The 14,349-nt window shown below is 45.6% G+C and overlaps 1 protein-coding gene across 1 annotated transcript in view; it reads right to left on the bottom strand.

Annotated features, from left to right (window-relative positions):
- KIF1A (kinesin family member 1A) overlaps nt 1–14,349 on the bottom strand; it is a 2,072,061-nt gene that overhangs the window by 1,006,359 nt on the left and 1,051,353 nt on the right. Inside the window, exons 21-22 of the mRNA XM_078667093.1 lie at nt 11,096–11,168; nt 10,102–10,195 (exon numbers count right to left, since the gene is read on the bottom strand). Coding sequence (XP_078523219.1) covers nt 10,102–10,195; nt 11,096–11,168 — 167 coding nt within the window. The remainder of the gene's footprint in view (nt 1–10,101; nt 10,196–11,095; nt 11,169–14,349) is intronic.

The following is a 14,349-nucleotide window of genomic DNA, read 5'->3' as shown; positions in this document are numbered from 1 at the left end:
TCACCAAAGGCTGACCTGTGGCCAGAGAGTGCCAATTGGGTTTAGGCTTCAATGCAGTTTTAGGGAAAGAACATAGGCCCTGGGTACCGGATTAGCAGGAGCACAGGGCACACTCAGTCAAAGTATATCAGCAGTTCAGCAAAAAGTGGGGGAAACCATGCAGAAAGAGAGTACTTTCTCACACATTGACATATGCTTGTTCATATTGATATAAAAAAAACTAGAAAGTCCCACTATAAATCCAATCAAGTTAGTTACAGGAGCCATAATAATGCCTGCATTAATATGTGGTCAAATGGCCTTCAAGGGTGCTTCTCGATCTGGGTGGTCAAGATCCAATGTAAAACATTAGGACACAGTTCAATGTTCCAAACTCAGTTCCCAAGCACAAATACTGTTGAACATCTACCTGTAAAGACAATCCTCTTCGCTAAAGGCACTTTAGGCAAATGATGCTTTAGAATTGGACTACTGAACTTTCAAACACATTCCTGTTGCAGTGCCAAACATGATTACTTTATGAAAGCAGTCTATAAGAAACTGGGTTATTAGTTGAGGAGGATTACAATCCACCTCAAATAATGATCACAATCCTTGCATGGGTAGACCACTAAAGTCACAAAATTAACCTCAGCTCAACAATCCGGTCTGTGCTCTGGTATATATTTTTGCACTTTCTTGGCAGCTTTTTACCACAACTGGTGTATTGATATTGCGTGCAGCGCACACCATTTACTTACAGCTATACACTTATTGACGTTGTTCATCTTATAACATTTCTAGGTCATTAGTCACTGTCGGCAGTTCACATATTTCACCCCTGTAGGTATTCCAACCTCTCCACAATTTGATCCACTTTTTTGGGTATCCCCTACGTACTTATACCGTCTTTTCCGCCACCATAGCCATGTCCATGTCATTGCACCATTCCGTGTGTGTGGGTGTGGCTGCCACGCCCCAGTATTTAGCTATGTTTAGTTTTGCTAGCATCATTCCTAATATCACCCATATTCGTGCCATGACAGTAAGATCAGTTGCCTCCCAAATGTTTAAAAGGCACTATTTGGTTCCGGCGGGACCGGATGCCCGCTGACTCTTGTAATGGTATCCGTGACAGACTTCCAATAGACATTATGGCGGGGCAGGCCCAAAGCGTATGGAAGAAAGAACCAGGCGCCCCACACCATCTTAGACAAAGTTGGTTATCTGCTCTGTCCATCTTATATAAGGCGGTTCTCGTGTAATAAATTCTGTGGAGGATTTTGAGATGGACAAGGCGCAGCCTGGAAGTAATCGCTACCTCCCTGGGTGATGCCAATGCTTCTTGCCAATCAGTGTCGTCTAGGTTGCCCACCTACTTCCCCCACTTGTCCCATAGCTTTCGCATGGGGTCCGCCATGTTATTTACAATCTTTTGAAATGTCATCTAGATCGCATTAGTGTGTAGGTGATCTGTGAGCAACCTGTCCTCAAGTGGTGAGGCCTCGGGTGGAGTAGTGTTAGGGGGAATCGCTGCCTCTAGGGTGTGTTTGATCTGGTGATAACGGACAAAAACATTTTCAAGACCCAGGTTTTCAGGGGTGGTAGGAGATGTCAAGCCACACAAGGTCAAGGGTTGCAGGACTTCAGCAACAACATTTGAGGGTCAGGGATCACTCCAGCAGAGGCCAACAGCAAGGTCCAGGGTAGGTTCAATTGGAACAGGTCAACTGGGAAGTTGCAGAAAAGGCATTGTGTAGCCTGATGTGTCCCTGTAGCTTGCACAGGTCAGCCTTATGACCCTTGGAGTCCACTTCTTTGTCCTGGGTACAAGAGAGAGCAGGCCCTGTCCTTCAGGGATCTTTTTAGGTCAAGTGAGGCTCTAAGTAGGGTACTAGGAATGCCACATGTATGCCTGGTACCAGCTTGTGGGGGGCGGTTCTTCGTTACTCTCCCAACCAATTGGGGAAAAGTTCACAGGAGTACCCACATTTGCAGAATTTCCTATGTGCCCCACTGCAGACAATCTCACAGTGCCCCTCTCTGCTTAAATCCAAGATGGTAAAACCCTTCTCCCCTTTACAGAGCCTATGTGCCAACCCCAGAGTTGTAGCCAGGGATATGAACTACTCTTTCTCTCTGGTCACTTCAAACCAGTTCTGGATGCATCTCCCTACCTCCTAGGATTGGAGCCAGGCTGACTGGGGAAACAAAGGAAGGGGTCTGTCCAGGTATCATCTGACTTGTGCTTATGACAAGGGAGGCCCCTTTGAAGTAGATTAAAGTCCTAGGTACTGCCCAAATGGTCTTCCTGCCAGATGAACAAAAACACCTCCCCACACCCAAGCATTTTCCTCTGCTCCAGGAACAGTTTGCACACCTCAATCAGGGATTCAGAACTGGAAGAGGTGCAGTTGGAGACTTAAGGCATGGAAAAGGCAACTTTCTAGGAGTATATCTTCTTTAATATTTATTAGAAATCCAACTTCACCAATGAATTGAGCTTTTATTAAATATGACAGAGTCCAGATGTTTAGGTGTTTCCTGCCTGAAGAAAGCATTATTACATGTAATATTGCATCCTAGTGTTTATCTATGGAACATCCAGCCTTGCTAAAGTAAAATCAATCAATCAATCAATCAATCAATCAATCATGCCATTTGTATAGCGCACTACTCACCCGGGAGGGTCTCAAGGCGCTTGGAGGGAGGGGTATGCTACTGCTCGAACAGCCAGGTCTTGAGTTGTTTCCTGAAGGCGAGATGGTCCTGGGTCAGCCGAAGGTGCATGGGGAGGGAGTTCCAAGTCTTGGCAGCCAGGTAAGAGAAGGATCTTCCTCCGGTGGTGGCTCTTCGGATGCGTGGTACGGCTGCGAGGGTGAGGCTGGTGGACCGTAGCTGGCGGGTGGGCGTGTAGAAGGTCAGGCGGTCGTTGAGGTACTTGGGGCCCAGGTCGTGGAGAGACTTGTGTGCGTGGGTGAGGAGCCGGAACGTGATCCTCTTGTCGACGGGGAGCAAGTGCAGGTTCCTCAAGTGGCTGGAGATGTGGCTGCGTCGGGGGACATCCAGGATGAGTCGGGCGGAGGCGTTCTGGATGCGCTGGAGTCTTTTCTGTAGCTTGGCTGTGGTTCCGGCGTAGCTTTTAGGTTCCAGTCACTATACAGACATGTTTAACATTAATTTTCTGAATGTTCAGTACTATGCTTGCTGCTTTATGGGCTATAAGGCATTCTTAGGGGTGGCTTATTAATAATTAAATGGATCTTATAAAGACGGTTTCCAGCCCAAACCATCTTTATAAGATGAAGCCAAGTAAGAAGACTTAATTTCCCGTCATTCATCTGCACAGGAAGTAAAATCACTGCACTTTCCATCATCTATTTGCACAGGAAGGGACGTCGCTGGATTTCCCATCATCCTTCTGCACAGGAAGTGACATATTTGGTTTCCTGGCAAAACTGTCTTTGAAAGGAGAAACCAAGCAAGAGGACTGAATTTCCGATTATTCACCGGGACAGGAATTGACACCACTGATTTTTCCATCATCTAGCTGCACAGGAAATGGCATCATTGGTTTTCAGCCCACTGCACTCCTCATACTCACAGGACCTACATAATGGCGGCTGCAAGGCGGACTTGCAGCAGGTGAGCTGCTAGCAGACCAAAGGCAAGCCCGCCTGCGCTGTGACCCATTCAGCACCAGGAACCCTGGTCCTCCCCCTACACACCAGTACCAGCTGTGCCCTTCTGCGCTCTCAACCCTGGCCACTGCTCGCTGCACTCCTGCACACCACAGTGCACAACACAGGAGCGTTCACATATGCCGCCTGCAAGTTCTCATGCACTCTTCCACTCTCTACAATCACCACTCCAGCACCAACAGCACCCCACTAACTCACACAAACCAGCTGCACGCTCATGCTCACACAGACCATCCATAACCCCTGCAACATGCCACATTTGCATGCATGCTCCTCGACACCAGCTCCCTCACTAAACCCGACATGGAGATACAGGACCTACTGCATGACCATACTCTGTACCTTCTCTTTCTCACAGAATCGTGGTTAAACTGAACCTCTGCACCGTACATCACTACAGCCATCCCTAAAGGCTACAAGATCATCAAGCAAGACTGTCAGCACAAGCCCAGAGTAGCATTGTCAACATATTCAAAGATATCATCAGCTGCACCACCCACATGGACACTTCCACCAGCTACATTGAACACCTCACATTAAAGATACACATTGAAGCCAACTTCTCCCTGGGCGGAACCATCGTAGCAGCACCAATTTCGCCAGCGGCATCACTGATTTCATCACACACCTCATCATCAATACTAGAAAACCTCAGAACCCTCTGCCTCACCCAGAATGTAAATGTAAATGTGTTGGACTTGTAAAGCGCACAGCTGCCCGTAAGCGTCCCGGCGCTTGCTTAGGGAACCCGTCCTGGTATTCCCCTGTGAGAAACCCCGGCAGGGTGTCCACAAGGTGAAAGCCAGGCATCCCGCCGCGAGGGGCCATAGTGGAGATTAAGCAAGCTATTGCCCAGAGTCGCAGAGTGTGACCCCGTGAGTTGAGTAGGCACCAGAGCGAGAATTGTCGAGTCCGTGGAATTTTGAGCCCGAGACCCACCGAGGTGGGGAATCGAACCCTGGTCCACGGTCGATCTCAGCTTCCGGGTCTGCCGCCTCTAACCACTGAGCCACGCTTCTCCACCCAGAGCATTACCAAATCCACCAACACTGCCGAACACCTATTGGACTCGATTTCTCCTCAATCAGCATAATCACAGTTGACAAGCTAGTGACTATGACCTAGACAGACCATGCTGTCTTCAGTTTTAGCATATCCATACTGTACTACCACAAACCTACTACCACTGGAACCACTTGCTGCAGCTAGAAAAAGCATCACATAATCAGCTTTGCCTTCTTTGCGTATTGGCCTGAGCACACCAGTTACCTGCTGAACAGCATCAAGAACCTAAAGAACTGGATCACCGAATGTGCCGACATCCTGGCTTCCCTTCACGCACAACCCAACGGCAAGAGCCCAAGTACATGCCAGCTGGTTCACAGAGGAACTCAGAATGATGAAACCTCATTGTAATAACTGGAGCGCAAGTGGAGAACAAGTCAAGACATAGATAAATACATCTTCAAATCAACCCTAAGACGCTGCTACTAGTAGATACAGAACAACAAGCGCAAAGTTCTTGCAGACCAAATCAACATCAGCACTAAAAGCAGCAAGGAAATCTTTGTCATCATCAAAGATTTCACCATACCTCCTCCCGCCTTCAGGAACCTCACCCCTTAAAAGAAGTTTGCCACAAGCTCTTGGAATTCTTTTGTAACAAAATTACCTCTATTTATGACAACTTTGACCCTTAACCAGAAATTGTCACCATAGCATCTCAACTTCCCATCATGGCTGAAGAATGAACCCTGACTTAGTGGCCAGCCATCACCACAGTCAAATGTACTGCTATAGAAGATGATCCACTCAGTGACCCCATTTGACCTTTCCCCAACCATGCCTTCAGCAAAGGACTCCTACTGATCAGCGTAGCACTAACACCCGTCCTCAACACCTCCATCGACTCAGCCAGATTTCCGGATACCTGGAAACATGCTGCTGGTCACACCCCTGCTCATAAAATCCACTGACCCAGCCATGTCTTCCAACTACAAACCCATCTCCCTCCTATCATATCCGGCAAAGATTTTAGAGAAGGTAATCAACCGATACCTTACTGACCACCTCGGCAACCACCAGCTCTACAACACAATCTGGATTCAGATCTAACCCCAGCACAGAAACAGCACTCATCATCATCACAGATGGCACCAACATGATCCTTGACAGAGGAGACATAGCAGCCCTCATTCTCCCAGACCTTTCGGCAGCATTTGACACATTATCACACTCCATTCTCATCAGGTATCTGCATGAGATTTGCATCCAAGGACAAGCACTCCTCCATATTTGCTCCTTCTTAACAGATACAACACAAGCTGTCAGCCTGGCACCTTACTCCTCGAAAGCCTGCAAACTCATCTGCGGAGAGCCTCAAGGTTCATTGATCAGCTCCACCCTCTTCAACAGATTCATGATCCCTCTGGCCAATGTCACATGCACACTCAATATCAACATCCTGTCCTTAGCCGACCACATGCAACTCATACTCTCACTCTAGAACAAGACCCTGTACACAAGAAACAAGTTCACCACCTGCTTGACTGAAGTCCCTATCTGGATAAAAGCCAACTGTCTCAAGCTCAACACTGACAAGAAAGAATTAATGATCTTTGGCAGGAACACATCACAATGGGACACCAACTGGTGGCTAACCGAACTCGGACCCACACCCAGCACCCACGTCAGGAACCTCGGAATTATCATCAACAGCAAACTGAATATGACAGCACAAGTCAACACCATCATTGCATCCTGCTTCCACACCCTGAAGATGATGAGGAACATCTTCAAAGGGCTCCCAAGCAACACTTAGAAAAGCCATCACTCATGCCTTATTCACCAGCAAGCTGGACTACAGGAACGCCCTCTACAACCAAATCACCATCGAACTCCAGAAGACTACAAACCATCCAGAACTTGGCCTCTAGACTCATAGAAAACCTCCCACACAGAACTCCCATCACGCCACACTTCAGGGAGCTCCACTGGTTATGGATACACAAAGGCACTCATTTAAAACTCTTCACACACACATTCAAGGCACTACAAGGCTTAGGTTCCACCTACCTGAAGAGTTGCATTTCCTTCCTCCAACCATCCAGACACCTCCACTCCTTAGGACTTCCACTCACACACATTCCACACATGCACAGAACCATATCAGGAGGACGTGAGTTCTCTTACATCGCTCTTAAAGCATGTAACGTTCGCCTGCTCCACATCGGAGTCTCCTCCTCTCTTCTTGGATTCTGCAAAAAAGCTGAAGACTGGGCTTTTCAATTACCCAATCTACCATAGGCAGGGCTAGGCACACACACCTGCTCAGTGCCAGGATACCCTAGGGGTGTGATAGGAAAATTGAACAGCAATAACGCAAAAATGGCTGAACAGATCTATAAAGAAACTTGGGAAAAGCTAGATGTTGATACAGAAAGAGTGTGTTTTGTCATTTGGCATATATCTGTTCAGTAGTTTTTGAGAAATTAAAGCTCAAACTTGATGTACATTTCATGCCGCGATTCCACTTGGATCTGCGGATCTATGACTGAAAGCACACATTGTGATTGGTTGGGCCACAACCGGAACACAAATTGCGGCTGCCATCTTAGGACGCTGTAAAATAAAATAAGATATAAGGAGGCAAACATGAGTGGCCTGATCTCCAGGGCCATATGGCTTGGTTCTAGAGGGAACCCTTCTGAGCCAATTTTTTTTATTTTATTGTTATTTTGGTGGGGTTCTGTGGGCCCATGGATCAACCACCAGCATAAGTGCGGCCCCCTGTATAAGTGCGGCTGATACGTGGGGTTGTGGTGCAACAAAATATAAAAGGGGGGTTGGGTGCCTACAGAAGGGTTGGGCGAAGGCCTGGACAACCCCACTCCATGCATCTTACTTTACATTTGAAAAACAACATAGAATTCACTGAAAACAACCAGAGGGTAAAGTGACTTTATAGTTAGGAATTGTAATAATATCATTCATTTTTTTTTAACTACAAATTCACTGATAAAAAAGTTAAAAGGACATTATAGTTAGCTGAAAATGGCTGTTAAAACAACATTTCATACTAACAAAATCACTGAATTTCACCAGTTATATTTACCTCAAGTAACTATAATTTGTGCCCTAAAGTAACTAAAACATGTGCCCTCACCATGCGTTGCTTGTACCCTCACATATTATGGGACTCATGACATGTTCAATGATTGCATTGGTAACATCCCTAATGAGATGCTAAGGGCCAGATGTATGAAGCTCAAATGGATTCGTAAACGCCGAAATTCGCAGAATTTCGGCGTTTGCGAACTCATTTGAGGAAAATGGTATGTATGTAGCAAATTTCAGTGCAAAATAAGGAATCGCAAATTTGCGATTCCTTAAATGTAATGTATGATGCAAAAAAAATTGCTGATTGTCCCTAAGGAATCGCACATTACCACCAACTTCAAGTTGGTGGTAATTTGCGAATTTCTTGAAAAATGCCCATTTTTGCATTTTTCAAAGTGCCATGTGATGCACATACATGCCCTTAGGGCATGTATTTGCACCACATGTGCACCCATGCTTATTTCAGGGGTGCAACAGGGTGTCCTTTGGACACCCCTGCACCCTTGAAATTATTCTCAATTTGCGATTAGCAAATTGCGAATCGCAAATTGTGAATATTTTCACATTCATTCCTATGGGCCTCCTGCCCCATAGAAATGAATGAGAATTTATTACCTATATTGCGATTAGCAATTTGCTAATCGCAATTAAGGAATTTTAGAAAATTGCTAAAAAATAGCGAATTTCTACATACATACCATTTTTCAATTCTCAAATAGCGATTCCTTAAAAATCGCTATTTGAGAATCACAAAAGTGTACCTTAATACATCTGGCCCTAAATTACTTATTTGATTACAACGCTGTGCATGGCGAAGGCACGAATTTTAGTACTTTAGGGCACGAGTTGAAAGGCTTTTCCCACTACCCCTTTGTCTCTTACTTTGATAATTAATTGGATGGTTCAAGCAGAAACGTGTCATCTCCATGCTGTCAAGAAATGTAGCCCCCCCTCATACCAACCATTCATTTAGAATGGTGACACATCCGTTTAGTCATCTAAAAGACAGATTCTGAGAATGCGGTTCTGGCAGGCCTCTCGGTATCATATCCCCTCTCAAAGTTATACTCTACTCGACAGCCAAAGTTGTTCATCCTGTCAATAAAATCAACCATATAATTCCCTTCTTGCGCAATATGTATTGGCTATCCAGTCCAGCCTTCATAATCTTAAACAATTGCTGCTATCTGGCAACACCATTCATAAGAATAATGCACCGTACCTTAAGGTCCTTCTTACCTTAGCCCCAGAAATAGAGACTAGAGAAGCAGAATCCAATTTGTAATCAACATTTTGAAATTCAAGTCTTCATTCACGCAAAATAATCGTTCTAATCATGGAATTGTCTAACAATCAACCACGTTTAGAGACATCTAAAGGCAGCTCTAAAGTCTTTTCACACACCAAGCCTATCACTGGGTTTACATTCTTTTGTTTGTTATTCTTTTGCAAATGTATCTCTTTCTCCTTCTTCCTACAATTTAGTTTACTAATAATTCTAGTTTAAAATTGGCTTTCTGTGGCGCCCTAATATATCTCCAATCCAACAGCACAGAATACTTTCACCCACATGCACCATTGTAGGAATTTGCGATTCCTAAATTGCGAAAATTAAGGAATCGCAATTTAGAAATCGCAAATTCCTATGCATCAAGAAAATGCAAACATCTTTGCGATTTCTTAATTTTCTGTATTTGCGATTCCTTAATTGCGACTCGCAATTAAGGAATGGCATTACATTGATTCCTATGGGCCTAGAGGCCCATAGGAATCAATGGGAAGGCATTCTCATGTTGCGAATTCGCAATTAAGGAATCGCAAAATGAGAATGCAATTTCATGGGTGCAGGGGGGGAGTCCAAAGGACCTACCCCTGCACCCCTGAAATGTAACGTAAGTACATTTTACTCACACACATGTCCCAAGGGCATGTGTGTGTGTAAAATAAAAGTTTAAAAAATGCACTTTTGTGCATTTTTGAAACTTTTTGCAAATTACCACGAAGGTTTACTTCGTGGTAATTTTCCAATTTGCAAATTCGCAAATCTTAAAAAATCATGCATAACATTTAAGAAATCGCAAAATTTGCGATTTCTTAAATGCTATCGCAATTTGAGAAATCACAAAAAATTGCGATTTCTTAAATTGCGAATTTTTTAAAAAAAATGATGCATCCCAAAAAAGCTTTTTACATTCGCAAACGGACGAATTTTGCGATTCGCACCGTTTGCGAATGCAAAAAGGATTGATGGATGTGGGCATAAATTCTGAAGACTGCACTAGAAGATTTGAAGCACACTCACCCTCATCATCTGGTTCCTCGTCTTCTTCAGCTACCTCTGGGTAATATTTGGAATCCATCTGGCGCTGTAGTGCCTCCAGTTTGCTCTCATAGTCCTGTAATTGTGGTGCATTAAGAGAAGAACAGCAAAAAATCGACGTTATTTTAGGGACCAAAATAAGTACTGAGTTCAGAAAAAACACACAAACCTCAGACTCACTCCACACAGAATGTGGTGATGCGCTCACCCCCATGAAGCTTTGTGCGGTAGGATCTGTCAAAGTGATCAGTGACAAGGGAATGTCCTCGTACATACTGGACACAGCTAATATTCAACCTTACATTTATCCAAAAGCTGGCTTGCTAGTCTCTTGCAAACTATGGGGTAAATTTACAAGACCCTTGCGCCACTTTTGCGTCACTTTTCCCATGTTAACAGTGACGCAAAAAGTGGCGCAAGGGGGTTGTAAATTTGTCCCTATGTGTTGCCCTATAAATACCTTGCTAGCACTCATTAAGAATGAATTGGTTAATGAACGTGCTCTGTGACAAGATTGTAACTGTGATTGTTTTGATAAATACTACCTCTGCTTTTGATCAATAAAGTATTTAATTTTTTTTTTTTTTTTAAAGAATGAATTGGTAAATGCAGCCATAACGTCCTGATGCAATGCATTCTGTAAACTCCAATAAACAGCACGGTATTCATCTTAACATATGGTGTGTGGCACATGCATAGATAATACACTTTGCTGATAATATTAATAAAATGTTTCAGCATTTATATGCATAAAGTTATCACCAGCCTTTTGAAGTTTTGCTGGCGGTATCCTTTAACTGCACTCCCATTTTGCAATGCAATATTATTGTATTTAGCATCATAGTACACCACATTGCTAATTTCTCCCATGACCATTGTGCACTAAAAGGGCTGCCCGTAATTCTGAGGATGATGTGGACCCCATGACCCTACTGTCCCAGTGTGCCAAGGTACAGCTAATCGGTAACACAATCACCAGTCTTTGCTGCTCCAGAAGGTAGTTGGCCTCCTCCCTCTCCTTCCGATACTGCTCCTCCAGCTCCTGCAGTCTGTTGAACATAAACAGGAATCAGGTAAGATCGCTGCACACTGCAAACACATGTGCCGAGTAATACAACATTCACATTTTTTTCTTCTTTTTGCAGTTTTACATAGCGCAAACTCGACCGGATCATGAGCATCAGTTACATTATAGGACACATTCATTTTTGGGAAGCACAGGGAGATTAAGGGCCAGCGGTATCAACATTGCATTTTGCAGTTCTAGAATAGCAAATGTTACCGATTCGCTATTATAGAATCGCCAAATGCAATGTATGTAGGTTTCGCAAAAGAAATAGCAATTCCTACATGTTCCTTAATAGCGAATCGCAATTTCGATTCACTATTAAGGAATGCCTACCCATTCATTCCTATGGGCCTAGAGGCCCCTAGGCCGATAGGAATGAATGGGAAGGCATTTGCAATTTACGATTCAAATTGCGAATGCAATTCAAGGGTGCAAGGGGGCCAAAAGGCCACCCTGATGCACCCCCAAAAATGTCATGTGTGCACATGTGGCGTACACAGGGCGTGTGTATGCGCAACATGGCACTTGAAAAAATACAATCTGGTACCAAGGATTTGCAAATTACCAACAACTTGAAGTTGGTGGTAATTTGCGCTAGAGATAAGCAGCTAACGCGGAGCCTTTTTAAAAAGTGAATCTTAGCAACTTGATATATTTTTAAAATCACTTGCACTTTGCTTTGTTTACTTGGAGTGGTCACAGGTAGCTGCCTGAGCAGAGACACACTTCGGGGGCATTTTAAATTGTGTTTTTACATTGAACTTACCTGCCTTTCGCCGCATCCCGGTCACTTCTCCCTGGTCCACTGCAGCTTGAGGTTCTGTTTGTGTGGAGGGAGCGCAGAGTGATGGGTGCGGTCAGCTCAACTTCCGGTGGCACAACCCACGCCGCCATTTTTGTTAGCGCTCTAGTTCTGCCGTGGCTGCCATAAAAACAGCAGATGGAGCCGACGTGCAGCCGACGCGCCGGCGGCAGGGCCGGACTGAGAACCAAAACCGGCCCTGGCAAAGTGCTCGGCTGGCCCCCTGGTGGTGCGACCGAGCTCTTTGCCGGGGCCGGTTTTCGGCCGATTTTGTTACAGGGCCGATTTTGCAGCTATGCTGCAAAAACGGACCTGTAACAAAAACGCCCCCCAGGGCCCAAAACCGGCCCCCACCCTTGCGGCGCACCGGGGGATTGCCCGGTGCCCGCAACGGCCAGTCCGGGCCTGGCCGGCGGCACGCCGGCGGCGCGCCAAAGGATAGCCCCTCTGCGCCCGTCCACGACCGGCCGGGACCAGGGGCCAGAAACCCTGCTCGAGCATTGAGGTATGCACCTGAAACGTTATGGGCACTCAAATTTGATAGCTGTGGGCTTGAGGACAGTGTACACTCAGTACTCCAAGCGGAATCCCTGCTGGTGAACACTCACTTGGAGAGGGAGGGGTAGAGGGCCCAGGGGACACCGAGACAGCCACAAGCCCCCATAGGAAACGGTCTGAAGGTAGCGGTACTCAATACGCGCTCCTTGCAGAAACATCACCTTGAAGTGTTCTCCCTTCTACAAGAAGGTAACATCGATTTCTTGGCTCTTACTGAGACGTGGTTGGGAGACACCTCTACGCCGGACATAGTGGCAGCCTTGCCTCCTGACTATGACGCGATCTGGCACAATAGGCCTGGCGACTGCAGGGGAGGGGGAGTAGCGGTCTTGTTCAAAAAGAGTCTCACAGTGACCAAAATACTTGCGGATAACTATGATAGCGCTGACATTTTGGCGATAAAAATCTTTTTGAAATCGTCCTGCTTTATACTAATAGTAGCATATCGTCCCCCCAGATCCACCCGGACTTTAACGAGGGTTTTCTGGAACTATTGTCTGATTTATGCTCCAGATATAAACACCTCCTAGTAGTGGGGGACTTTAACTATCACTGGGACAGGCCGCATAAAGAACCGGCGGAATCTGTATTTGAGTCAAACATGAACTCTATGGAAATGGTGCAATTAGTAAAGGGACCCACCCATATTAAAGGGCACACGTTAGACCTAATCTGGTCCTCTAAACCCCTGGCACGGATAACTGATATCAGTACTTGTGCCTGGTCGGACCATTCGCTGTTGAGATGCTTGGTCCCCATGGATAGTTCACTTCTGTGACCACCACCTCTGTGGAGGAAAGTTAGACTATGTAAGAATGTCGAGGCAGATTCCTTAGTCGCATTACTCCACTCTATTCCTGTCCCTGTGCTTAGTGAGGATAATCTGGACCATAAATGTGCAGCCCTATTCTCCCGATTATTACAGGCCTTTGATTCTTTAGCACCTGAACGGAAAGAAAGGGTTAGAGATAAAGGGAAAGGAGCCCCTTGGTACGACGAGTCCTTAAGGGAAAAAAAACAAATCCTTCGTCAAGCCGAGAGGAGGTGGAGACTTAAGTATGACCCTTTAGATCTAATAAATTATAAAACTCTCCTTGGTACATATAAATCAGTTATCCTAGAGAAGAAGGCAGCATTATACGAAACTAGGATTAGCTTAGCGGGAAACAAACAAAAAGAGATCTTCACAATACTGAAGGAACTGAGCCAAACAGGGGACAGAAACACCACGGGAGACTTGCCAACCTGTGATAGCTTCCAGGAGTTTTTCCTTCAGAAGGTTCAGGATATTGTCTCAGAAATCACTGCAAACCCCGTAGACCATAGTCTCCTGGACCAGTATGCCCCACCACGCCCCCCCTGCCTGAGTAGTCAGTGGGCCAGCTTTCCAAAACTCGACCAGGCCACCTTAACCACTGTGGCCAAACAGACTAAATCAGGCTCGAGAATGGACCCCTGCCCGCCGGGCCTTTTTCAAATGGCCCTGCCGGGAGTGGAAAAGCAGTCCCTGGAACTACTTAATGAGTCCTTAGATCTGGGCTATTTACCAGAAATGTTGAAAGAAGCAAGGGTCACTCCCCTGTTGAAAAAACCAGGGGCGGATGCGTCAGCCTTACAAAACTACAGACCCATCTCACACCTCCCTTTCCTTTCCAAAATATTGGAACAACATGTCCTGAAATCCCTTTCAAAATACCTAGATGACCATCACCTGCTCCAATCTAGACAAGCGGGTTTCAGTACACATCATAGCACTGAGCTGGTGATGGTGTCGGTTCTGGATGAGCTTAGATGCAGGGCC

Source organism: Lissotriton helveticus, chromosome 11, assembly GCF_964261635.1.
Source record: "Lissotriton helveticus chromosome 11, aLisHel1.1, whole genome shotgun sequence".
In the NCBI taxonomy this organism is placed as follows: domain Eukaryota; kingdom Metazoa; phylum Chordata; class Amphibia; order Caudata; family Salamandridae; genus Lissotriton; species Lissotriton helveticus.
The sequence above is the reverse complement of the archived record's forward strand: the minus strand, read 5'-3'. Positions and strand labels throughout refer to the sequence as shown.